Below are 24,879 nucleotides of genomic sequence, written 5' to 3'. Positions count from 1 at the left end.
CAGGGCCTCCACACCAAGCTGTATCGGCCACTGTGGGGTCGCTCATTTCCCACGGAGTGCATAGACGCCCCACGTGGAATGCAGGTACGACTTAACAGTAACATTAACGCAAGAAACACGTACGTGAAGCTCTCGGCACTGTTCTGCACTGCTAGAGGGCAAACTGATTGTCCGTCACCCCGTGTAGCAGCCGCAGTGCTCTGGCGGGAATGGCGCCATTCCCCACCACGAGAGCTGCTCGCTTTTCAGTTTACAGACAGACCGTACCTCCCCTGCTTTCCTGTCCTGTTTTCTTATGCCAGAATACAAAATAAGTTCACCGATCTCGTGTTTACATACTGGAATTATTTTCAGATTACCGACTGCTTATTTGCAGTGAATTTCAGTGTAAAATAGCTCTGCAGCTCGAGCTGTCAGCTGTCAACCACACTGGAGAGGCCGTGCTAAGTCTAAAGTGCTGTCAATATGTATTCGACAACGTCCATTTCATTGTTTCCTCTATCACTGACAGGAATACTTTTCATAGCGTGGGGGTTATCCTGAACAGACCCAGAGGCTTAAATTGTCTCCCTGTGCAACGGGAATAGGTCACCTAGGCGTTATAGAAACTTCAGATATTTGAACACAAGTCCAGCAATGCATCGCAGCAGGTTACTGCTCTAGACTTGAGCATCTACATGTGCGTCTACATGATTACTCTGAAATTCACACACGAGTGCCTGGCAGACGGCTCGTAGAACCACCGAGCTATTTCTTTACCGTTCCACTCTCGAAAAGAGTGCGGGATAAACGAACACTTGAGTCTTTCCGTGTGAGCTCTCATTTCTCTTATTTTATTGCTATAATCAATCGTCCTATGTAGATGGGCGCAAACGAAATGTTCTCGCATTCTAAGGAGAAAGTTGGTGGTTGAAATTTCACGAGGAGATCCTACCGCAACGAAAAACGCATTTGTTTTGTTGACAGCCACCCCATTTTGCGTATTAAATCCGTGGCACTCCCTCTGTTTCGCTGTAATACAAAACGAGCTGCCCTTCTTTGAACCTTTCCGATGTCCTCCGTGGCTCCCACACCGCACGGCACTACTCCAGAAGCGGACGGTCAAGCGTTGTGTAAGCACACTCTTTAGCAGACCTGTTGCATTTTCTAAGTGTTTACCAATAAATCGCAGTCTTTGGTTTGCTTTCCCCACAACATTGTCTAATTAGTTGAATTTACAGCCTTTAGATTTGTGTGTTTTACGCTGTAACCGAAATTTAGCGGATTTCTTTTAGTAATTATCTGCAAGACTTGACACTTTTCACTTATTTAGAGTCGATTGACACTTCTCGCAACAAACATCTTATCTACATCGTTTTGCAATTTTTTTGATCATGATGATTTTACAAGACGTTAAATGACAGCGTCATCTGTAAACAGTCTAAGGCGGCTGCTCAGCTTGTCTCTTAAATCGTTTATGTAGATCAGGAAGAGTAGAGGACCTACAACACTTTCTTCGTCGATTACTACGTATTGTGACCTTTCTGACAGGAAATGACTAATGCAGTCACACAACTGAGACGATACTCCACATGCACGCCATCTGATAACGTGTCGCTCCTGAGAGCGGTGTCAAAAGCCTTTCGGAAATCTAAAAATGTGGATCAGGTTGGTATCCCGTCTGATGGCACTCATTAGTTCGTGAGAATGAAGAGCTGGTTGTGTTTCACAAGATTGACATTTTCTGAATCTCTGTTTGCCTTCCAGGTAACTCATAATGCTCGAACAGAGTTTATTTTCCAAGATCCTTCTACCAATCGACGTTAGCGATATGGGTCTGTAATTCAGTTGATTACTCCTATTTCCGTTCTTGGGTATTGGTGTGACATGTGCAACTTTCCAGTCTGCAGGTAGTGATCTTTGTACGAGCGATTGTATACGATTACTAAGTATGGAGCTATTGTATCAGCATATTCTGAAAGGATCCTGAGTGGTATTCAATATGGACTGGAGGCCTTAGCGTTTTTAAGTGATTTAAGCTGCTTCCCTACACCGAGGATACCTACTTTTAAGATACTCGTGTTGGCAGTTTTTCTACATTCGAATTCTGGGATATTTACTTCGTCTTCTTCGGAAGGAATTTCGGAAAACTGTATTCAGTAACTCTGCTTTTGTGGCACTGTTAACTGTGACATCACCATCGTTATTGCGCAGTGAAGGTATTGACTGTGTCTTTCCGCTGGTGTACTTTACATACGACCAGAAAATCTTTGGATTTTGTGCCATATTTCGAGATAGCGTTTCGTTGTGGAAACTACGTATTAAAAGCATCGTGCACTGAAGTTCGCGCAAAATTTCGAGCTTTGGTAAATCATTGCCAATCTTGGGGATTTTGCGTTCTTTGAAATTTTTTATGCTTCCTTCGTTGTTTCTGCAACAATGTTCTGAACTGTTTTGTGTACCATGTGTGTTTAGTTTCTTAGTTTGTTTGGTATATATCTCTCAACTGCCGTCAGTACTATTTCTCTGAATTCAAACCCCATACGCTTACATAGTCAGGTTGGAAGGAGTCGAGACTGACTCATAGGAAAGCTTCAACCGAATTTTTATCAGCTTTTTTTAAATATATTTATTTTGCGTTTGTTCTTGGTGGGTTTTAATTTTACTGTATTTAGTCCACCTGCAACAACCTCGAAGTCACTAATGTCTCGTATCTGTCATGATGCTCCTTACTGCAGCCCCATTCCATCGGGCATACTCACTCCCACCTCGGATGATACGAGAATGCTGCGCACGTGTGGTAAGTGCCTCCGCATAGTTTATCCCTGTCTACAAGTCCCAGCACTTGCCCAATGGAAGGGATTGGTGCAATCCACCAGTTACACAATTAATGGTAAAGGGAGTGCAGTACCTTTCATCATTAATTGACCACCATGTGTCTACTGCACAGTTACACAGCTTTATAATATGCAATGACTGATACCAGAAAGGTGCGACTTTTACCAATCGAACCCCTATCTCACCATATCTACAAAGGTCATTGGCAAAAACCACAAATTAAACGAACAGGAACGTATTTTAAAGAATAGCTCGCTAAAAAACAGCAAATAAGTACTCACTTAAGGGACTGCGAACTTATTTTGTCTTTTCATTGAGAATACTGGACAGGAAGAATGCTGGGTGGCGTATAGTCTGTCTGTAAACTGTAAAGCGAGCAGCGCTTGAGGGGGAGGAGTGTGCCTTTCCCAGAAGAATGCTACGACTGCCATTCAGGAAGACTAACAATCACTTTCGCCTCTAGCAGAATAAGACAGTGTGCAGGGATTTACGTCAATCGCATAAAGTGGAAAATAAATACTCGCGGGCACGTCTGCACACTGCTTCGAAAGTTCGTCGTAATGCGTGCTATAGGAGGTCGATACAACCCTTCTTGCGACGTAGGGGGCAGACATACTGGGGAATCACCTGCTCGAAGAAGGGAAGTTTGCGAACACGATCTGGTGACCCACCTCTCCTGTCGCTCCTACCCCGTAGGTCCTTCCCTCTCCACCCTGTTACACCACCGCGGCTCTGCTGCAGCCGGTTTTTAGCTGCAGAGGCGTCGCGATGCCGGTGAGACGCGGCGGGGTGGCAGGTGGCGCGCCCTGTCCCCGCCGGCGGCGGCTGCTCGGAACCCCGTAGCCTCGTCCTCGTCCACACTGCTGTCATAGCTGCACTCTCTCGCTAGCTGCTCAAGTCTCTATGTGCTCATACAAATACGACTTAAGTAAATGTCGCGTTAACTCGTTCGCTAATCACTTCTGCTCCTGTCCACCTCACCATTCTGTAGTCCACCTCTCCTTACCGTCGTGTACAAAGCTGGACACAACGTAACATACCTCGTTTCAACATTAATTTATACCGATTTTACACCGGCCGAAGAAGTAATCTGTAATATTTCCATCCCCTAAAACGCGGAAACTGGCCCTTTTTTGGTAGGAAATCTAATGTAGTTTAATTTTTTTATCGGGATACATTTCCGAGTTATTTGACAAAACCAAAATTAAAGTGGCCTTTAAATGCTCTCCTTCCAGACATTCACGCTCACCTGTCAGAGTTATTAGTACGTCATTTGTGACACTCCCTCTTGCCACCGTAAAAAAAAAAAAAAAAAAAAAAAATTGCAGCTTCACGAGTCTTTTTCACTAATTTTTCTTCATTGAATGGGCTATACTGGTAATCCAGTTTGTAGTGCAGCACAACATACCAGAAACGGCGTGGGTGATCGATGAGGTCTGGCAGTAATAGGTGAGGTCTGGCAGCCCCGGTTTGTCGCTGTCGATGTCGATGTTCACCGTCTCGAGCAGGGGCAGTTCGCGTCCACTGTGCAGGGGCTTCCAGCTTCTGCGAAGTTGTCTCCATCTACGAGAAGAAGCGACCATAGGTTACCCTCGTGTGGAGGTTAGACGAATGTATTTCTTATAGAAATGTATGCATCTACGTTCGACTACTGGATCTATTTCAACCAGACTTGTTACACGCGTCGCTTCCTGCCTGTGAAGAGGCACTCCTGTACTGAGAGTCAGAGGGGTGAGGGTGGGGAGAGGGCGAAAAGGCCGCCGCCCTGACTGTATCTGAGAGTGAGAGCACCCACTCACTTACAACAAACTTTGCACATAATTTCAAACTTTCACCAAACTTTTTTTTCGCTGAAACCTCCAAAAAAATGATGAAAGAAAAAAAAGTTTATCGCTTACTGCATTTTCGCTGTTCGTGCAGTCAAGCTTCGGTATCAGGTATGACGTTTTAATTTAGTACTTCCTTACTACTAACTCCGTCCGCAACACACGTTCCAGAGAGTATCCACAAGAACCACTAGATGTGGTGTACAATTGTACGACACACAGTTGAGGAGATAAGACGTCACTGACACAGAGATGAGTGAAGAACTAGGAGCGAAAACTACCCAGACTATGCTCATCCAGCGTTTGACAATAAGAACACTTACTACTTGCGACGAACTTTAGACACAATTTAATCAATTCCTAAATTGTTTCTCGCTTACATGCTTAACGTCAAATATTTAACACAATAACCCATCTGTAAAGTAATTAGAACTCTGAAACTGTTTTATAGAGGAGAGTTGGATTCTTGAAGAAGTCTGGGTCTACCGTTTGCTTACTGTCTGCAATGGTGCAGTCAGCGGCTAAGAACTTACATCCCGTAGCGGTGGGGATGAAGAGGGACTCGTGTAGAAGCCCAACTCAGGAACGCCTGGAGCAATTCCAACCAAATTTGTTCGGTACGTGACTTCTTACTGATATAAAAATACTGTGGGAGGAAGGTTTCCCACTAGCACTACAGGTGGGGCTGCATTTGAGAAAGGGCAACGTAAAGATGTCGATGTTGTAATCGGTGACTCCAGAAGAACTACAAAAGACAATTGTAATGCAGAGCTCCACGAAATTGAAGAATGGTGTCTAAGTGTCAAACTGACACTAGATCCTCACAAAATTACCTACCTGCTGCTGAATCACAACCTAAAAGGAAACCCTAAAACCAAACTAATTGATGTCACGATTGGAAGAAGCGCAGTGACGACATATATTAAGCTGTTCCTGGACGAATGTCGTAACTTTGCTTATCGTACAGAGGAGGCAGGCAGGAAAGGTACAAAGGTGATGAACAAAATTATAACTATTGCAAACAGGCAATTTAAGCTTCCTTCGAAAACAATCAGACTGTATCACCAATCTGTACTAGCATCAGCCGTAGGGTACGGCGTGTGTGAGTGCCTGGAGCCACGAGAAGTCAGCCGGCCGCGGTGGTCTAGCGGTTCTAGGCGCTCAGTCCGGAACCGCGGGACCGCTACGGTCGCAGGTTCGAATCCTGCCTCGGGCATGGATGTGTGTGATGTCCTTAGGTTAGTTAGGTTTAAGTAGTTCTAAGTTCTAGGGGACTGATGACCACAGACGTTAAGTCCCATAGTGCTCAGAGCCATTTCACGAGAAGTCAACCCCATTAGTGAGAAGAGTTCAAAAGGAGTGCTACTAAGATTAAGAGCGCCTCGTAATTCTAGCAAAGTTAACAAGAAGATCGCATATTACAACTGTGGCAAAACGAACAGGATATTTCAGATACAGGCAGGAGAATGTAAGAATTTCTGCCTAAAATGAGGGAGAAACTAGAAAAGTGGTTCCTTAATGTGTCGAGTGGACTGATATGTTGCCCGACCGGCCACGGCCCTCGCAGTACGGTTCTCTAAAGAATCGAACGACAGCTGCGACTGCGGCAGAGCGGGACGCTGCTGGGTTCCAGCGCAGTCAGGAAGGGCGAGCGACCGAGGCCTGCCGAAGCATGTCAGCAGAGAAGCGTGCACTCCGAAACGTAACAACGAATAGTGGAATCGTTTTTATGCTGCAAACGCTGCTGACGTGCTGCCCTGCGCCCAAGGAATCCAGCGGACGAAGGCTGCTGACCGGGGTAGTGGGTAGTGTGGGAGCGCATCCAGCGGCGGAAACAGTTTAAACGCATCAAAGTAAATGAACGAAAACAGAAGAGATTCTGTCGTACTAACGGCACTATTAGTAGTTGGGTAATTGGTTACGAGTATTTTGTAGTTTGTTGTCGTAGAATTAGTTCCAGTATTACTATTTTTGTAGTATTACCTTTTTTGTATTAACTACCAGGAATAAATAAGTAAAATGTGTATTTATTATTTTCCACGAAAACGTGAATTCTACGGCTTATTCAAGCGTCTTAGACAATAGGCTTTAACCGTGAAGAATAAATACGTAAAAAAAATCATCCAACGCATTTCAGTCATAGCTCCTCATTTACATCACTTTTCACTTACTCATTTAATTAACATGTTCACTTTTACTACACTTTCAGTTCTTACCTTCCACCGACAGATACATTACTTTAATAATTAAAATATTAAATACAACTCGTTTCAATTACAATTTTTTCTATTTCCACGAATAGGTCTCGAGGAGAAAAAGTGGATTACCGAATAAAAGAGTAGGGTGCAGTTTGAAACAGGCGTACTGCTGTTCATATCATCACAAAGCTCAATGTTACAAGAGAAAAGCTATCGAGCTGGTTAAGCCCCCGCCCCCCCAATCCCGTAGCTAAAAAACATTTGCTTGGCACATTTTTTTATTTCGTTTCTAGACAAAGTTATTCAGTGTCGTCGAGAGGCACTCTGTTCATAGGACGCAACAGAAGGTTTCGCTGAACTTTCAGGAGAATCTTCAATTAAAGGAGCAGAAACTATGCTGTTTACACATGGTCTCTGGAAATGCTTCTTTTACATATTAGAATTGATGCTGTACAATTCTTCACAGTATATTATTCGTATGAAACACGCACGCAACAAAAGAATGGACCGTACCACCAAACCACACGAAATGCTTTCTTACATGAAATGTCCGAAATGCCTTCTCAGTAAAAACCTAGTAAAGCTGTAGTCCTGAGGTTCACCACCAGAGTGGTTCTATGGCGGGTAGATAAAACTACAGGCGGACCGATTCCATGGCGTCCACGTTCTCTGGGGTTTTAGTTGTGGAGGTATTTGGAAGGTCTCGTGTATCTAGCTCCGGTACACGACGTAGAGTCCGCCTGCTTAGCTGAGTGCTAACGTGTTTGTCTCCCAAGAAGTGGATCCAGGTTCGGTTCCCGGCCGGGTTGGAGATTTTCTAGCTCGTGACGCGCAAGTCACCCAACGTGGCGTCACCTGAAAAAAGATTTGCACCGGGCGGCTGAATTTCCCCGGCTGGGGCCTTCATTTTTTACAAGAGGCAGGGAGCCTTTGAGCTCGCACTGTCGAAAGCTGCGAAACCATACGAAACACATCAGAGATTGCAGACCGAAATACCTCACAAATTGCGTACGGATCTCGAGATAACTCGTGTTTTCTACATGCCGTCTGTACATGCCACCTGTTGGGATTTATTGTAACCAGTGGCGGATATAGAAAAACCTCAAGGGGGCGCTAAAGACATCTTGAGCTATATTTACTTGTACCGTAATAAAAAAATAATCAAGTCACATGAAAAGTTTAAGAAAGTTTTTTATTCACATATACAAGACAGTGCCATCTTATGATATAAAAGAGTTACAGTTGTGGTTCTCTTCCTTAAATGATGAGTTTGATGTGCCTATTCTTCCTGGCAAATTGGTTAATTACATCGTCAATAGGACAATCAATGAAGGGGTGAGTGTTCAACAGAGATAAGCCATAAGTCGATCCTCCTCCATTGTCGACCTCAGCCATGTCTTTGTAACGCTACAATGTGGAAAAACTTCTTTCTAATGTATCAATAGATGTAGGTAGACAAGCAAATATTTTGAACACCGTGTACGAAGTAGGATAGTCAGATCTACAGTAGGACACGCAGACAACGCTTGCATAACAGAATACGATCATTAAGGGCGTTTATGCTCGTTTGCTTGTATTGAAGAACCTCTCCCATTAGTCTCTTTTTAATTACAAAACTTTCCTCGAACAAATGCCAGATAGAATAACGTATCGAGATCACCAGAATGGCCGCAACTTTTCTCGTAGGTAAGTGTTAGCTATCAATGTACAGTCGTGGACAAAGCGAGCGAGACCCCTCCCCTTTTCGTTATGCTGATCCGCACAGCTTTAAAGTCTGCTACACAGCATAACAGGCAATGCGACGAAGTGCTACCAACATATTATGTACAGGCGTGAAATTGAAGAACTATCCGAATTTTGTCGGACTCTTTTCAATCATGTGTAAGACTATATTAATGCTGATTAGTGTGTTAAACACAACACGTAAATATAAGATATAAATGAAAGAAGAAACGCTAATTAGTATGATCTGTACTAATAAAAATGAATTTCTGTTTATCGATATAATAACTGTTTTAGTAAGACAAAGTACCCCACATCGTTAAGAATTAGGAATATATTACGCGCATTCGGCCGCGAAAAGGTCTGTGCCACCGTTCAGACCAGTCATACTGGATTACCGTTGCTGACCTACCATGAAAGTGTGCAAATTTAGCAATGCGTTAAGATTCATAACGAAATTCAGTTAGAAATCATCCAGTGCCACACTTAAGTCAATTCAGTTATTGACGGAAGCGGAAAAAGGAGGCAGTAACACGTATGAAAGTTTCATATTGACATCCACAGGGCGCCAGTACAGAATAAAGGTAACAATAAAACGTATTGGGGGCGCGAGAATTTCTTAAAATTGCTTTACTGGTAGTCTATCTGGCCTCCATCGAGATTAGAACCGAAAACAAACCAGACCTCCCTTGCAGTAACAAACACCTTCACTACACAGCAGACAACCCAGGCAAACAGTCCTCTATTATTACCCCAGACATGAATAAGGCGGAAATTTCGCGATGAAAATGATGCAGTTTCCGTTGCGCAGAGCTTTCTGGACTGAAAACAGTCTAATAAAGTTCGGATAGTTTTTCAATTTCACGCCTGTGCATGGTATGTTGGTAGCACTTGGTCGCCTTGCCTGTTATGCTGTGTAGCAGATTTTTAAAGCCGTGCGGATCAGCATAACTAAAAGGCGAGGGGTCTTGCTCGTTTTGTCCACGACTGTACCAGACAGAAACGTATGAAATACGATGACGGGGACGCGCGTGCTACGTAGGAAAGTACAACTACTCGATAACACGATTGAGTCGAGTCGACTGACGAAAGAAGCGAACAAATAGCGTACGGGCCGACTGGCGCTGGTTGCTGGTTGCAATGCGGAAGGCCCCGCAAGGGGGGGGGGGGGGGGGGGGCACATATGTATCCGCCACTGACTGTAACTACTTCGTCCACTTAGGAGTTTACACCGGTAGTCAATGTGTCGAACTTGATACTTGATTGCTTTCACGTACTCATTGCGTACTTAACATTTTGATTTGACTTTGATAGTAACTGTTTTCGTCTTGAAGTTTCTCCTGCGTTAAGACATGGCCCTATTCAGAAAACAGAAAGAAATGAACGAATCTAAAATGTTTTCGGGGATTTGTGACGATTATTTTCAGATGTTCCTAGTGAGAATGAACATCCGTAATAGTGAGGGAATGATTGTTTTATGGTTCTGAGACGTTATTAGACCTGTAGAGAAGCGTAAGGTGGTTGTGCTTCCAAGTGAATCCGACAATAACGGTGAAGATGATTCCGCTTTTGTCAGTGATTCGTTTCGTCATAATGTTAACCCTTTGGAGCCTCGTGTGCCGTCTCGAATGTTTTAACAGTCGCTTGCGGCAGCATTCTTGAACATGCTCTATAAATTTGAATATAACATTGCTGGAGACAGAAAAGTTTCCATTCACAAATCAGCACGGATTTACAAAGCTTCGCTCCTGAGAAAATCGCTTTGCCCTTTTTGTCGCTTGATATCCTGCGAACCGTGGATGAAAGGCAACAGGCAGATACCGTATTACAAGATATCTGCAAAGCGTTTCACACGGTGCCCACCTGCAGGCTCTTAACGAAGTTTCTAGCGTACGTATTAGATTCCCAGATTACTGAGTGGCTCGAAAACTTCCGAAGCAATAGAGACCAGTACGTTGTCCTCGGCGGCGAATGTTCTTATCAGAGACAAGAGGTCGTCTGGAGCGGCCAGGAAAAGTGTGATAGGACCAGTCTTGTTCTGCTTCTGTACACATAAATGATCTGACGGACAGCGTGACCAGCAATCTGCTGATGACGCTGTTCTATACGGGAAGGTGTCGTCTCTGAGTGACCGTAGGAGGATCCAGGACTTATTTAGATGGAATGTGATCACTGGCAGATTGGTCTAAACGTAAAAAAATGTAAGTTAATGCAGATGAGTAGAGAAAACGATCATGTGATGTTCCAGTACAGTACTGGTGGTGCGCTATGTGACACAGGCACGTGGATCAAATATCTAGCCGTGACGTTGCAAAGCGAACATGTAAGTTCGCTATCACTGAAAAAGAATGGTCGACTTCGGTTTATGGGGAGACTTTTTCGGAAGTGTAGATCATCTACAAAGCGGACTGCGCGGAGAATACTAGTGCGACACATTCTTGAGTACTGCTCGATTGTTTTGAATCCCCAACAGGTCGGATAAAAGAAAGATACCGGAGAAATTCAGAGGCGGGCTGCTAGATTCTAACCGGTACGTTCTGTCACCAGTCAGTACCCAAGTAACACGAAATGTTTCGTAAACTCAAATGAGAATACGTGGAGGGAAGGTGACGTTCTTTTCGCGAAACACTGTTGAGAAAGTTTAGAGAACCGGTATTTGAGGCTAACTGCAGAACAATTGTCCTATCACCAACGCACATTTCGGGTAATGAACGGCAAAGAGAAGACGAAAGAAATTATAAATCCTGCAGAGGCAGACGTTTTTCCGTCGCTCCGTCTGCTTAGTGGAATAGGAAAGGGAATCAATCACTAGTAGTGGTACAAGATAGCCTTTCTCGGTACACCGTACGGTGGGTTGCGGCGTATGTATGTAGATGCACGAGGAGCATTCAGTAAGTAATGCAGAACGTTTTGTTTTTTTTTCTCGGCCAGTTTCGGTTTTAAAAAAGCGGAATTTGTTGTGAGACATCATCGAATATTCATGAAGTTTCGATAGGTAGCCTTCAAAATGGCGTCTGTAACGGAGGTGCGTTCCAAGCAGAGAAGCGTTTCTCGCTTTCTTTTTACGGAAAACGGGAGCAGCACAGATATTTTCAGGCGCTTGCAGAATTTTTGCGGAGATCTGACAGTGAAAAAAAGCACGGTGAGTCGTAGCGCAAGGAGTCTGTCGTCATCGCAGTGGCGCGCAAACCCGTCCGAGTGCAACGATCAACTCTGAAGGGTATTGTGGTGCTGCGCCCTCAGGAAATTGAAGAAACGACTTCAACGTGTTCGTTGGTACAAAAGTGAAAACGAAATTTCTCGTGTCTGGTGTATCAGCTAGGTGCGGGCGGCCAACCACACGTCACGGCTGGCCGCTAAGCGCACAAAGCGCTTGCCGCTGTGAACTGAATACCGGGACGTGGCAGTCATTCAGTACTACCGCCAACAGAGTTTGATTCTTTGGGATGCGGGGTATCTTTTTGGCCAAGAAAAACCAAAAACCGACAAATCTTCACAATATGCTTTAGCGATGACAATCAGATGCACTTTGCCTAGTTGTAAATATAATCGGAGCGCTCTACCTGAATAATGGAGCATTCCGATTACGCGTATTATATTACGTACGCGGGGATACGAACAAATCCTCCGATGGGCAATCGGAGCCGACCTTACGTTAGTATTGCGCAAGCAGTTGAAAGGTTGCCTGGCGGTGGGGTGAAACTAGTCATCTGATTTTAATGAAGCCGGTATCTCAACTCTCAATGACGATTCATGGGTGACCCCCCGCCCTACATAATTACATTCAATAATCTCTCCCAAAAATGAGGTTAAGTACGGGATATTTTAAAGTGGTTCTATAAATTACTGAAATGATAGCGAGATTTAGTACGACAATGAGATTTATTGATTTGAGGCATGAATGAATCCAAACTTCAGATATTATGACGATGCAGGACTAATCCAATTCATGGCACGTAAAACAAGTTTCGAAACTTCCTGGCAGATAAAAATTGTGTGCCGGACGGAGAGTCGAGTTCGGGACTTTTGCGTTTCGCGGGCAGGTGCTCTGCCGACTGAGCTACCCGAGCACCTCTCAGCTTCACTTCCGCCAGTACCTCGCCTCCTACCTGCCAAACTCCACAGACGCTCTCCTGCGAACCTCGCGAAGCTATCACCACTCCCGGAAGAGACGTGCTGTGAGGACGGGTCGCGAGTCGTCCTCGGCCACATCTTTCGGTGGACCACTCGCTTGCAAGTTTCGTATCAGCGCGCACTACGCTGCACAGTGGAATTTCATTCTCAAAACAAGTTTCCATAAATAATTAGTTAGCAAAGTTGAGGGGGTCGCCTGTCAAACTCGTGTAGTTGCCTGTCCTCTACTGTGAGAGGAATGTTTATCCAGCCACATTTGCTAATTCGCTAACTTGTGCTACAGTGATCGAGTAACAGGACTCAACTATAAAGTCGAAGATGCAAATTAGATCCGCCGTGGTCACTGTGGGGGCGTCAGATTGAGTGACAGTGTCCCTAGTTTGCCAGGGCTGCCAAATAGTTTACCAAACGTGCTGCAGTGCAGGATGCAATTGGAACTGTCGAGGGCGACGTTCCGGTAAGACGCGATGTCGAACCTTAGCCGTTCTGGCCGGCGGTCCCCATCAGCGCTTACCGGAACTCTGTCCGGCCTACCGAGACAGCGGTTACTCTTAATGGCGGCCGATCTCCGGTCGCTGCTCCACGTCTTCTCTCTCCGGCGGTCCGGCACAGAGTGTACGAGTGGTCAGTTCTCTGCACAAAGCCCGGAAAAGTCAGAATGCACCGACCCCGCCGAGACGCGGGGCTGCCAGCTGTGGTCGGTCGCGGGTGCTAGCGCTAATCACACGTGTACGAATAGCGGCACACCACCCCTCCAAAAACACCGCGAAAGACACTGCTCCAGCTCAGAGGCTTGCCGCCAAAAAATAAATTACAGAGGACAAACCGAAAGGATTTGCCGTCTCTCACAGTCTCACAAACCGAGCTGGTTCGCGTCTCTTCGTAACCGCTAGTAATGATTCTACTCAGACTTCCGTTTTGTTCAATTACTTCTCTAAACGTAAACTGGTACATTAAGGTAAATGAATTACTACGACAAGTTTTTACGGGAGTAACAAAGCTGTTTACATTTTAAAGTCACTAACAGACGTTGTTAGAGCATATCTGGCACCTTTTGTAGCCTCTCTGAGGTCTGACTCCGCCGCTGTGACAGGTGCGCCTTTCGCCTTAAAACCCTCTGCTGGCAATCGTTTCGACCACGGATGTCTGGGAATGCTCCATATAGCTGCTTCCCCTCACGCCAGATCAATCTGCCCGTTAAGAGAATTAACAAAAATTCCATTAATTGGTGTTGTCGTGTATTGTCGACTTATTGAGCTACCCGTTGTTAAGCTGAGGCCGTTGTAAGCCATCTAGAGCATTCCTAGACAGGAAAATAGAAGCACAATGCAATTGGCCGCTGTAGACGGTAGCATTTAGGTTATGCGAGGTAGACAGTAGCGAAAGTAGACGTAATCTAGAAAGACGCTATACTGAAGAAACCAACGTTTCGGCCGCGGTTACAGCGGTCCCCTTGTGCGTCTACTGATGTGCTTCAGCTGTGAAGAGTAGTTTATGTAGGCTGGGCAAATAAAAGTGGTCTGGACGAATGGATACCATCTCTGGCTGCACTAACAGAGGAGGAAAAGACCTGCAGTTACTCTCAACAGGATGGAGCGACTGCCCGTATAGCCGGCCGAATCTTGGAGCACATTTACACAAACTTCACGCCTAACAGAGTCGTTAGCGGAGGTCAGTCAGGTCGTGTCCCTATATGGCCACCCAGGTCACCTGGTCTGCCAGTGTGCAATTACTTTGTGTGGCGAGCCTTAAGTTTAAGGTGTATCGCATTAACGCTCATAGTCTTCAAGAACTGCGACAGGACATTTCCGATGAGACTGCAGCAATTACAGCAGTCCAGCTTCGATCCGTCTTCAGCAACTTGCTATCGAGGGCCCACAAGTGCCAAGAGATGAATGGTGGTCACTTTCAACATCTACTACAGTCACGTTAGTACTGTGGTTGCTTTCCTCCGCTGTGTTTCTTCGTACTCTGGATCTCTGTTCTCTGGGCCATTTTTATTTGCCCCACCCTCTATTTTGTCATTGCCCCTCACTGAAATGTTATTACCGCATGGTTTTAAAAAGGTCGTACTTCTGGTTGGTCACTTGGGGAGGAAGGAGAGGGAACTTTGTTATAACAGGTCGCTGCTGTGGAGGGAGAGCGTGTCTGCCGCTGTCTGTCGCTTCTCGCACTGTTTGTTGCGACTGGTGCTCGTCGGCGAACGAGACGTAGGCTCCAGTGCGCCTCCTGCTGGAGGCAGGCCGCTACTCGCTTCACGTGTTTCCGGTGCGCCAGCCTGCATCCACATTCTCTGTTCGTGTCGTTGGGGTGTGTTATTGTTTCTGCGGATTCTCTGACCTCGCATTTCGTCAAAGCTGGCTGCCGAGACAGTACGCGAGTTTCGTTAAATTTGATCTACGATACTCATAAAACTTGAAACTTCCTGGCAGATTAAAACTGTGTGCCCGACCGAGACTCGAACTCGGGACCTTTGCCTTTCGCGGGCAAGTGCTCTACCATCTGAGCTACCGAAGCACGACTCACGCCCGGTACTCACAGCTTTACTTCTGCCAGTATCCCGTCTCCTACCTTCCCAACTTTACAGAAGCTCTCATTCTGGAAACATCCCCCAGGCTGTGGCTAAGCCATGTCTCCGCTATATCCTTTCTTTCAGGAGTGCTAGTTCTGCAAGCTTCGCAGGGGAGCTTCTGTACAGTTTGGAAGGTAGGAGACGAGATACTGGCAGAAGCAACGCTGTGAGTACCGGGCGTGAGTCGTGTTTGGGTAGCTCAAATGGTAGAGCACTTGCCCGCGAAAGGCAAAGATCCCGAGTTCGAGTCTCGGTCGGGCACACAGTTTTAATCTGCCAGGAAGTTTCATATCAGCGCACACTCCGCTGCAGAGTGAAAATCTCATTCTTCTCATAAAACTTTTATGTCAACTGCTGTGTTTCTTCGTACTCTGGATCTCTGTTCTCTGGGCCATTTTTATTTGCCCCACCCTCTATTTTGTCATTGCCCCTCACTGAAATGCGGAAGACTATGCAGTTATACTGTAGTACCGAAAGACGCACGTGAACTGCAAATATGCGGGACAGCTGCTCTAGGGTAGGAGTTTCAGTTCAGAGGTTAACTGCTAACTTCGTACGCCGTCTAGACGCTGACTTGAGGTGCCATAGCAGACGGTGGTCGCACACGTGCACGTCTTAGCAGAGGCAGCAAGCAGTCTGCCCTCGCCAGAAGAGGTGTCCACTCTTAGGGCGGGGCGAGGTCACGTAAAACACTGTTGTCGCTAGCCGTACTAGGAAGGGCAGGCACGTTTGGCTTTCACCCGAAGGCTGTTGCCACCGAGCACGGAGATGGTTAGAGTAACGGCCAGGAACATCCCTACCTACAGAGGGGGAGGAGGAGAGGATCGTGAACGCGGAGCCGCACGACGGACCGGCCGGGGCGAAGCCTGTGATGTGCCGGCGCGGCGGTCTGGTGGCGGACCGGCGCACTTCCCTGGCCACAAGAGTTCCCACTCACGACGCTCGGACGCCAGCTTCGCGCCGGCCTCGAATAAGCTCCGATTCGAGTCTCTCACTGTTTGTTCTTTACGGTGCTGTTAGCCCCGACGGACTGAGACACTGGTTTTTGTTGTGCGAATGCTTAGAAATGACCTGCAGTGTAGCAGTTAGTAGTAGTTAGTCTGAAAGCACTAAACAAGCGTTGTCAGCCATTGTGGTCTCTCCTACAAGTATACTTTTCGAATCCCGAAATCCGCACCTGTTGTAGCAGCACTGCGACAGTGCTCGGTGCTGACAGGAGCAGTCGCCTGCGGCCACTGCAAGGATGTCTTTCTGCATTGACACTCGCAAACCGCGGACTGACCCGGACTGCCCTGTAATTGTGACACGCTTCCTCTAACCTGTGCCAGGACACGATAGCGTGCTCAGCACAGACGGTCGCGGCACAATTTGTCCTCGCGGTTGCCGGTACTTTTCCTTACAGCCTGTGCTGACTCGCGTACGTGCGTTGGGGGATTTTTTAAATCCGCGAGCAAACGTGGACGACACTGTGGGAGGACAGCAGCGAGGGCGGCGTCGAGCGTTGGCGGGGGGCCTTCCTGGCAGAGGGCGGGAAGCGAGAAATATCGCCAGGGTGACGCACGGGCCGGCGAAAGCAAACAGCTCGGCTCGCGGGACCTTTCGACGGCCGGGCCTCTCCCTCACTCGCGCGCGGCCGGCCACGTGGATAGCGCGCGCACAGTTCCCAAAAATACAGGAGAGCGGTGCCGCCACTCGCGCTCCCTGTTTGCTCCGCGAAAGGAGTGTCCAGAGAAAATCCTGTGTGAGGCACTAGCAGGCCTCAGCGATAGGCTGACAACGGTAGGTATTTTCTCGATTTAGCGAGAGCATTTGATTCTGTGGATCGCGCAACGCTTTTATATAAGTTGGAACATTATGGGTTTAGGGGAAAAGCTCAACAATGGTTCATATTCGCACAGTAGGAATCGGAAGGTTCACTTCCAGTGTCAACATACAGGGAACAGGTTTGAATGTCACTGCCGTCATGTACAGTGGGCGTGACACGGCGTTCTGTTGTGGGTCCGTTGCTTCCGTTGATATACCGGGTGAAGAAAAGCTCGCGCACTCGGACTTCGCAGTGAGATTCCTCACATACTAGCAATACAAAAATGGCCTCACAAAATTTCGTCCTGCATATATCTCTGGCATTAAATGGACGTTAAACGTTGGCAATCTGGCAACAGTGTAATCACGTGTACGATAACTACGTCTGTCAGAAAATAGTATCCGTGCTGGGCTGTCGGTGCAGTGGATAGCGTTTTAAGCTAGCAGGCAGGAGGTCGGGGGTTCGATTCTGGGTCGAGGTTGACTTGTTGAAGCCTTTTGCACGTCGTGGACGCGAATTGTGCCGCGTCACTGTGTCTACTAGATTCCAAACCGGTTGTCTGCGCGTCCTCTTCCAGTCGTCCAATATAAATTATCTGAAAAACCCGTTGCTAGCCCTACTGATGACGTAAGGGCCTAGCGAAATGTAATGAACCTGAACGTGGCAAGAATAGTAGTTGGTATTAATCGATGGGACAGCTGAGGCAGAGTACACATAACACAGGTTTTGAATCTAGTAGACGCAGTGGTGTGAAACAATTCGCGTCCACGGCGTGCAAAAGGGTTGTTTAAGAGCTGACCAATGAAAACGATTGTACTTCAGTTTCTGTGTTTGCAGTACGTAACTGCAAATATTTTGTAGAAGACCCACTGTAATATCTGTATGACGATTGAAACGCTAGATACCGTTCCACGCAGACTACTTTCAGCAAATAAAAACAACTCAACCTCGACCCAGAATCGAACCATTGACCTCCTCCCTGCTAACCTAAATCGCTAGCCTCTCTACCAACAGCACAACACTACTGCTATCTTATGACAGAGGTAGTTACTGTACACGTTATTTCAGTGTTGTCAGATTGCCAACCTTTAACGCCCATTTACTGCCCAAAATGTGCACAGAACGAAATTTTGAGAGAGACATTTTTGTATTGCTAGTATATGAAGACTCGTGTTGCAAAGTCCGACTGCGCAAATTTTTCTTCACCTTGTATAAATTATCTGCCAATAAACATGACAGGTGTCACAAATGTTGTTTTCTTTGCCCGCTGAGACGAGTATTATTTTGGAAGACGTGGAATGTAGCATAAATGATGTGGCTAATAGGGTACACAGTAACAGTAACATCAGCTCGCGGCTTCCAGACTCATTCTTAACTGCAACAACTGGTGCTGAACTCTCTTAAAAGCGAAATTTTATCGTGCCAAAGTGGGAAAACAGTCAGTGACGTTGATCAAAAAATTCTTAGTACTGAGAGTACACGGAATGCTGTCTTGGGAGTACCACGTGTAACATCTAGCACAAGAAGTGAGCTCTGCTGTCTTCACGTGCAGTGTGTCCGACACTGAAACACGGAGGCTTACTGTTACCCCATCGTCTCGTACGGCGTTATATTTTGGGGAGCCCTGTGCAGTCAGCAGCAATATCCTAAAGCCCAGAAACGACCGGACGGGGAGCCCTAGGGCGCGCTGCCAGTTTGCCAACTTGGTCTAGGTCGCTGTTCAGCTCCTCACAATTCTAACGCTGCCGTCCCTGTAAATAGGACTTTACAACTTTGGAGTGACTTAGAAATTTATTGAGATAACTTACAGAATCGGTAGATGTGTCATTTTGTCGCACTCGGGCTCAGGCTTGTGTCACGTCGTGCATCAGTACCCCATTCCGCCACCAGGAGCGCTGCGCAGTGCACACTGAAATTGGCTGCTTTCACTGGTGCGGAGCGTGCTCGCTGCCTGTTGTGGTGTCACGAAACGAACTCTGAAACAGCGATTCGGAATACATTTGCCGCCGAATACGCTAAACAATTTCTAAGCAGGCGTACAATTTACTCTAGGCTCAAGAACTTTGTTGAGACAGATTGTTAACTACGACGTGATAAATCAACAGGTCATCCGCGTGCTGATGATTATGTCGAACAGGTTAAGGAGAGTTTTGTCCGCAGTCTGGCATTCCACAAAAGACTGTTTGGCGAGTACTGCTTCACGATGGCACAGCACATTGGTGATGCGGATAAGGTGGCTCGTAGGGCATTCTGGTGGAAATGTTGCATCGGACGGAAGACCACGAGACGTTCCTGAACACAATAATTTTCAGCGATGAGTTAACGTCTAGTGGCACGATGAACACTCACAGCTGCAGAATATGTAGCAGCGAAAATCCACATGTAACTCCCGAAACACGTTTGCGACAGCCCCAAAGTTTATGTGTTTAAATTGTAGACCGCTTTCTTCTTCGTGGAGAAAACTGTCACTGGTATTGTGTATCTAGATATGCTTCAGATCTTATTAGTTCCACAGATCGATGAAGATGACCGACGTGGGATGGTTTACTACCAGCGAGACGGTGCACCACCTCATTTCTTCACAGAAGTTCGAGGTGTCCTCGATAATCGCTTTCCAGGCCGGTGGATTGGCTGTGAAGGGCCAATCGCATGGCCACCTCGCTCCCCAGACATGACACCACGGGATTTCTTCGGAGTTTCATTAAAGACTGTGTGTATGTTACTCCCCTACCAAACAATTTAGCCGATTTGAAAAATCGAATCTACGCTGGCGCTGCACATGCTACGCCCGATTTGCTGCAACGAGTGTGAGAAGAAATTGATTACGGGTGGAATGTTTGCCGCATCACAAATGGCATTTACATAGAACCAAAATGGTGCTTGATACTTTTATGTGAAACTTGAGGTTGTTTGATACACAATGACACATCTACCGATTCTATACGTTATCTCAATAAATCTCTATATCATTCCAAAGTTGTAAAGACCTTTTTAAGTTACCCTGTATATTGCGACGTGGGATTCTTTTGTTGACACTACTGAGTCATTCAGAAGATAGTGCAACACTGATTCAGTGAACACTAGGCGCAAAAGAGTTACACTCTCAGATAACAGTTGCTTACGCCTTGTGGAAAAATGTGTGTACAATTCATCAGGTTTCATCTTCATAAGCCTTCCAGCAGAATTGAAAATACTGAGTGATAAACCTCAAGTATTCGAATCCAAGTTGACAGTTTTCCTTGTAACAGATACCCTCTACTCCATACGTGATTTCCTCGCCGCAGTTGATAACTTTTTCTGTAATGCGTTATTTATTCGTATAGTGTTTTTTCGTTGTTTATTAATTCTTTAACTCTTAGTTTATAAATCTTCTAATCAGGATTCTATGAAGTATGTTCTGACTCGTTGCATGGCCACGTAGCTTTGGCTTTCATGATCACAAGGCAGCTGGTAAATTACAGTAAATAATAAAATAAACGGACTGCGCTGTTGGCATTACTATTGTTTTTAAATTCGTCACTTTGTGCTGACAGAACAAGGGGACATCATAAATTGACCCAGGAATTTGTTTAAAACGAGCATTTAAAACATAAATGTTGAGAGAAAAAGGGAAGTAAAGATATCCTTGGATGATTTTCTAAAATTTGCGTTAAGACTTACGTCGACAAAAATGATATAAATCACTTCGATCGACTTCTGGTAGTAAATCACCTTCCGAAAGGTCTGCTTGCCAATGTTTTGAAGAATTTCGTCGCCCTCTTGCTTTGGTCAGCGATGGGTTCCAGCGACGTTAATCAAAACCGGCTCTTGTTCCAAAAAAATTGGACGCTGTTGCGCAGCGTGGCCTTACCGAGAGTCATACAGGTGTTATTAGGAACATGGAGGACTGCAATACACGGGATATCTTCACGAACGCTAAGCTGTGAAGAACACGTATCTCCTCCCGGATGATTCCACAGATTTTTACCCGAAGTTCAAAAACACACTCGTTTCAGCTTGGGTAAGGAGATGCTCAAAAAATTCGACCGGGAAAATGTAACACACGCACACAACATCATAACAGGAGATGAAATTCTGACGTATTCACACAAGCTGAAAAATAAGCAGCAATCAGCTGTGTGAGTGTTCCGAGATGAACCGAAAAGAACAAAAAAGAAACTTCCTGGCAGATTAAAACTGTGTGCCCGACCGAGACTCGAACTCGGGACCTTTGCCTTTCGCGGGCAAGTGCTCTACCAACTGAGCTACCGAAGCACGACTCACGCCCGGTACTCACAGCTTTACTTCTGCCAGTACCTCGTCTCCTACCTTCCAAACTTTACAGAAGCTCTCCTGCGAACCTTGCAGAACTAGCACTCCTGAAAGAAAGGATATTGCGGAGACATGGCTTAGCCACAGCCTGGGGGATGTTTCCAGAATGAGATTTTCACTCTGCAGCGGAGTGTGCGCTGATATGAAACTTCCTGGCAGATTAAAACTGTGTGCCCGACCGAGACTCGAACTCGGGACCTTTGCCTTTCGCGGGCAAGTGCTCTACCAACTGAGCTACCGAAGCACGACTCACGCCCGGTACTCACAGCTTTACTTCTGCCAGTACCTCGTCTCCTACCTTCCAAACTTTACAGAAGCTCTCCTGCGAACCTTGCAGAACTAGCACTCCTGAAAGAAAGGATATTGCGGAGACATGGCTTAGCCACAGCCTGGGGGATGTTTCCAGAATGAGATTTTCACTCTGCAGCGGAGTGTGCGCTGATATGAAACTTCCTGGCAGATTAAAACTGTGTGCCCGACCGAGACTCGAATTCGGGACCTTTGCCTTTCGCGGGCAAGTGCTCTACCAACTGAGCTACCGAAGCACGACTCACGCCCGGTACTCACAGCTTTACTTCTGCCAGTACCTCGTCTCCTACCTTCCAAACTTTACAGAAGCTCTCCTGCGAACCTTGCAGAACTAGCACTCCTGAAAGAAAGGATATTGCGGAGACATGGCTTAGCCACAGCCTGGGGGATGTTTCCAGAATGAGATTTTCACTCTGCAGCGGAGTGTGCGCTGATATGAAACTTCCTGGCAGATTAAAACTGTGTGCCCGACCGAGACTCGAACTCGGGACCTTTGCCTTTCGCGGGCAAGTGCTCTACCAACTGAGCTACCGAAGCACGACTCACGCCCGGTACTCACAGCTTTACTTCTGCCAGTACCTCGTCTCCTACCTTCCAAACTTTACAGAAGCTCTCCTGCGAACCTTGCAGAACTAGCACTCCTGAAAGAAAGGATATTGCGGAGACATGGCTTAGCCACAGCCTGGGGGATGTTTCCAGAATGAGATTTTCACTCTGCAGCGGAGTGTGCGCTGATATGAAACTTCCTGGCAGATTAAAACTGTGTGCCCGACCGAGACTCGAACTCGGGACCTTTGCCTTTCAGGAGTGCTAGTTCTGCAAGGTTCGCAGGAGAGCTTCTGTAAAGTTTGGAAGGTAGGAGACGAGGTACTGGCAGAAGTAAAGCTGTGAGTACCGGGCGTGAGTCGTGCTTCGGTAGCTCAGTTGGTAGAGCACTTGCCCGCGAAAGGCAAAGGTCCCGAGTTCGAGTCTCGGTCGGGCACACAGTTTTAATCTGCCAGGAAGTTTCATATCAGCGCACACTCCGCTGCAGAGTGAAAATCTCATTCTGAGAACAAAAAAGGTTCGTCTGCGAAGCCGCGCCAAGAAAATCAGCGCTCGTTTCTTTGCTTACACAGGTTCCGCTAGTCACTGACGTAATGAGGAAGAACGAGCGGAAACGGCGCCTCATTCTTCATCCTGACGATAAAATCTATCTCAGCGCGCGTCAAACAGCCGATTATGTGGCAGGCGAACATCAAAGTGAAAGAAAAAGACCCAAAGTTTGTCTGAACAAATGCCTAAATACGTAAACATTAAAGGAGAATCTTTTGAGCAACAATTAAATGATTCGTGCTAAAGAAGTTTTTGTTTCATTGTTTTGTAAAATCTTAAAATATAGCTCTCGCCGATCGCACGAGGCACACGACGCCAGCAGGAAGCGTGGAACCTGCGTGCCCCCGAAACGGACACTGCTGGCTTTGTCCTGCTTCACGAATGCACAACTGCCGCCTAGAGCGTGTAAACCACGCGCTCAGAATTTTAGGTTTCCGCTCTCACACGATGAGCAACGTTTTACGAAGCGTTCCCGCCGCACCGGCAGAGCTGAAGAATCGGCCGCGCTAGTCCTCGGCGAGCGATCGCCTGCATACGCCAAACTATGCCACACACGTGTTACTCCAGCGAGCCTTAAGCCGCCACCTGCTTTCGGCAGTTATTCGATTACTGAAACTGCTGATATATACTCCGCTAGCCACCAAGCGATGTGTGGCGGAGGGCACTATTCGCGCCAAAGTCATACGCCCCCACCCCCTGTTCCATTCGCGGATCGTGCGAGGGAAAAATGACCGTCTGAAAGCCTCAGTACGAGCTCTAATTTCCCTGATCTTTGAATGGTGATCATTGCGCGATTTTAAAGTTGCTAGTAGTAATATATGCTCTACTTCAAAAATGGTTCAAATGGCTCTGAGCACTATGGGACTTAACTTCTGAGGTCATCAGTCCCCTAGAACTTAGAACTACTTAAACCTAATTAACCTAAGGACATCACACACATCCATGCCCGAGGCAGGATTCGAACCTGCGACCCTAGCGGTCGCGCTGTTCCAGACTGTAGCGCCTAGAACCGCTCGGCCACCCCGGCCGGCTGCTCTACATCCTCGGCGAAGATCGGATATTGGAATTTAGTGAGCAGCCCCTTCCGTTTAGCGCGTCGCCTATCTGCAAGTGTGTCCCACTTCAAACCTTCTATGAGATTTGTAACGCTCTCGCAATAGCTAAATGTACCAGTCACGAATCTTGCCGCTCTTCTTTGGACCTTCTCAATCTCTTGAATCAGACCCAACTGATGAGGGTCCCATACAGACGAACAATATTCTAAGACTGGACGAACTAAAGTGTTGTAAGAAATTTCCTGCATCGCTTCAGGATTTTACCAATAAACCAACATCTACAGTTCGCCTTACCCTTTAGTTGTGTAATCTGATCGTTCCGTTTGAGATCATTTCAAATAGTCACACCCAGATACTTGATGGAAGTTACCGCTTCCAACGACTGGGCATTTATTTTGTACTCGTACATTAATGTATTTGGCGGTTGTGACTGATTCCAGTCATTGCCACGAAATGGTGTAGTAAAAATGGAGACTTTGGGCACATCATTAGTTTCTTACGCTGAGAGTCATCCGCGAGTATTTGCAGCAAGCTTTGGCCTGCGTTCTTCATCCTAAAAACAGCCTGACACAGCTAATGACGTCATCTATCAGCCGCTGTGCACTGCGCTGACTGCTGCACCGCCCCACCTGCAGGTGACGATGTTTCACCAAAAAAAGTTGAAGCTGAAGGCAAAGTAATGAAAGTGCATTCTACGTAAACATGGCACACAGCATTAGGGCGCTTGCACAGTGCCTTGGTGACAACGTGGGTCCACGGTTTTGTGGGGTCTGCGCCACTCTCCAACTACACCGTCAGCCCTTGCTGACTGAAATCGGGACTCACCTGAGCAGGAAACGGTTTTCCGGTCGTCTAGGGTCTAACCGATATGGTCAGGATCCCAGGAGAGGCGCTGCAGTCGATGTCGTGCTGTTAACAAAAGCACTCCCATCGGTCGTCTGCTACCATCGCCCATTAACGCCAAATTTCGCCGCACTTTCGTAGCGGATACGTTCGTGGTTCGTCCCACATTGATTTCAGCGGTTATTTTTCGCAG

General features: G+C 46.6%; 1 protein-coding gene across 1 annotated transcript in view; it reads right to left on the bottom strand.

Annotated features, from left to right (window-relative positions):
* Window positions 1-3,533: 3,533 nt before the first annotated feature.
* The window catches only part of LOC124718785, a 213,145-nt gene continuing 191,799 nt past the window's right edge, over window positions 3,534-24,879 (bottom strand). Inside the window, exons 4-5 of the mRNA XM_047244393.1 lie at window positions 4,226-4,380; window positions 3,534-3,642 (exon numbers count right to left, since the gene is read on the bottom strand). Of these exons, the coding sequence (XP_047100349.1) occupies window positions 3,534-3,642; window positions 4,226-4,380 (264 nt within the window). The remainder of the gene's footprint in view (window positions 3,643-4,225; window positions 4,381-24,879) is intronic.

The sequence above is a fragment of the Schistocerca piceifrons genome, chromosome 10 (assembly GCF_021461385.2).
Source record: "Schistocerca piceifrons isolate TAMUIC-IGC-003096 chromosome 10, iqSchPice1.1, whole genome shotgun sequence".
NCBI lineage: Eukaryota > Metazoa > Arthropoda > Insecta > Orthoptera > Acrididae > Schistocerca > Schistocerca piceifrons.
Note: the sequence above shows the minus strand (reverse complement) of the source record. Positions and strands in the feature narration are given on the sequence as shown.